This window comes from Neovison vison, chromosome 7, assembly GCF_020171115.1.
Source record: "Neovison vison isolate M4711 chromosome 7, ASM_NN_V1, whole genome shotgun sequence".
Lineage (NCBI taxonomy): Eukaryota > Metazoa > Chordata > Mammalia > Carnivora > Mustelidae > Neogale > Neogale vison.
Window position 1 is genome coordinate 192,240,152 of NC_058097.1, and position 2,281 is coordinate 192,242,432.

General features: G+C 38.8%; 1 protein-coding gene across 1 annotated transcript; it reads left to right on the top strand.

The window, feature by feature from the left end:
• Window positions 1-859: 859 nt before the first annotated feature.
• On the top strand, window positions 860-1,789 carry LOC122913627 (olfactory receptor 4P4-like). Its single transcript, XM_044260281.1, has one exon. The coding sequence runs from the start codon at window positions 860-862 to the stop codon at window positions 1,787-1,789; it is 930 nt and encodes a 309-aa protein (XP_044116216.1).
• The last annotated feature ends 492 nt before the right edge of the window (window positions 1,790-2,281 follow it).

Below are 2,281 nucleotides of genomic sequence, written 5' to 3' on the forward strand. Positions count from 1 at the left end.
TTCTTCAATATATCAATAGAAGATAACTAGCTCTCCATAGTGCTTCTAGCATTTTAAATAGCAACCTCAAAATGTGTCTTTAAAATGATTAGAAAAAAGGGAAAGCTTGTATATAATAATAAACTGCTATAATAGACTGGGGAACTTATATTCAGATTCCAGATTGTGTCCCAGTTCCTTTTTCCCTGCCTCTCTATGTTCTGAATCTTCACTAAACCTGTCAAAAAGAAGACTCACTGAAACTATTGTCAACTAATTATCAACCAATCTCTGCTATGATCCAGAGCCTTGATTTTTGTCCTTATTTCAAGAATATATCTTTAGTTCTCCTGGATATATGGAAAATTTTGTGTGATTGGGATATTATATATAAATTCAGAAATGTCCATTAACTGGTGAATAGATAAAGAAGATGTGGTGTGTATGTACAGTCGGTTATTAGTCATTAAAAATAATGAAATCTTGGGGCACTTGGGAGGCTCAGTGGGTTAAAGCCTCTGCTTTCAGCTCAGGTCATGATCCCAGGGTCCTGGAATCGAGCCCCACATCTGGCTCTGTGCTCAGCAGTAGTCTGCTTCCTCCTCTCTCTCTCTCTGCCTGCCTCTCTGCCTACTTGTGATCTCTGCCTGTCAAATAAATAAATAACATCTTTAAAAAAATAATGAAATCTTGCCATTTGTAACAATGTGGAAGGAGCTAGAGTGTATTAGGTAAGTGAAAAAAAATCAGCAAGAAATCTACATATTTTGTCAATTTATAAATATTACAAAATTTTAAAAGGCTATTATAGATGTCATATGTTCTGTATTATTTCAGATAAATTAAGTTTCTATTATGTCTCTGGAATCACCTCAACCACATGGAAAATCAGAACAATGTCACAGAATTTCTCTTCATGGGTCTGTGGGGAAATAAGCAAATGGAGCTACTGTTCTTTTTCTTCTTCCTGCTTTGTTATTTGGTAATCTTAGTGGGAAATTTTCTCATCTTATTCACGATCACCTGCAGCCATCTAATCGAACAACCAATGTACTATTTTCTCTGTCACCTTTCCCTCATGGATCTTGGCTACACCTCCACAGTGGTCCCCAGGTTAATCAGGGACTTGGTCGCAGCAAGAAAAAACATTTCCTATAACAACTGTATGACCCAGCTGTTCACTGCCCACTTGCTGGCAGGTGTGGAGATATTCATCTTGGTGTCCATGGCTTTAGACCGCTACGTTGCCATTGTCAAGCCCCTGCACTACATGGTCATCATGAACCGGCGGAGGTGTAACATGTTGGTCTTCATGGCCTGGGGTGTGGGTTTTTGGCACTCTGTCGCTTTACTGCTGGTTGTACTTCATTTACCTTTCTGTGGTCCTAATCAGATTGATCACTACATATGTGATGTGAAGCCTCTCTTAAAACTGGTGTGCAAAGACATTCATGCTGTTAATATCTTAATGATTGCAAACTCAGGAATGGTGGTGGTTGCTGTCTTTCTTGTCCTGGTGGCTTCTTACATTCTCATATTATACAATCTTAGGACATACTCTTCTGTAGGGAGACGCAAAGCTCTTTCAACCTGCAGCTCTCATGTAATGGTTGTCATCTTGTTCTTTGTGCCTTGTATCTATATTTATGTTCTACCTGCTGGGAGTGAGAACAAGGATAAGGAAGTCTCTGTGTTTTATACTGTGATTGCTCCCATGCTGAATCCTCTCATCTATACCCTGAGAAACATGGAGATGAGAATTGCCATGGGTAAAGTGTGGTCTAAAATGACAGATTCAAAATTCTGGTAGGGGCAACTTGGTGGTTCATGTGGCTCAGGTCATGATCAGAATCATGGGACCAAGCCCTGCATAGGGCTTTTTACTGAGCAGGAAACCTGCTTCTCCCTCTGCCACTCCCCCCTGGTTTTTCTATGTCAAATAAATAAATAAAATCTTAAAAAAAAATTCAGGTAAAGATGATATTTATTTTACTTCTCACCCTGTGTTCCCTGCACATTTATTATTTGAGATGTTGTAGAAGATATATAGCTTTCTTTGGGGAGTTGGACTAAATGATCTCTAACATTTTAAGAGTCAAAGAAGAAAGTTACTATAGTTCAGGTTGCAATCTGCATGCTAAAGTTTCCAACTAGTGGCAGATGTGGTTGAATGGGTTTGAGGAATGCTAGAAATGATTTTCTAAAACACATAGCACAGCCCCTTCCAAAAATATAGATGGAACCCTATTTTCCTTGAATAAAATCCAAACTTCTCTCTTGCTTATCAAAATTCGTCCTGGCC

Excerpts from the sequence above, each read along its gene's own strand:
- LOC122913627 (XM_044260281.1), top strand. The coding sequence starts at position 860 with ATGGAAAATCAGAACAATGTCACAGAATTTCTCTTCATGGGTCTGTGG.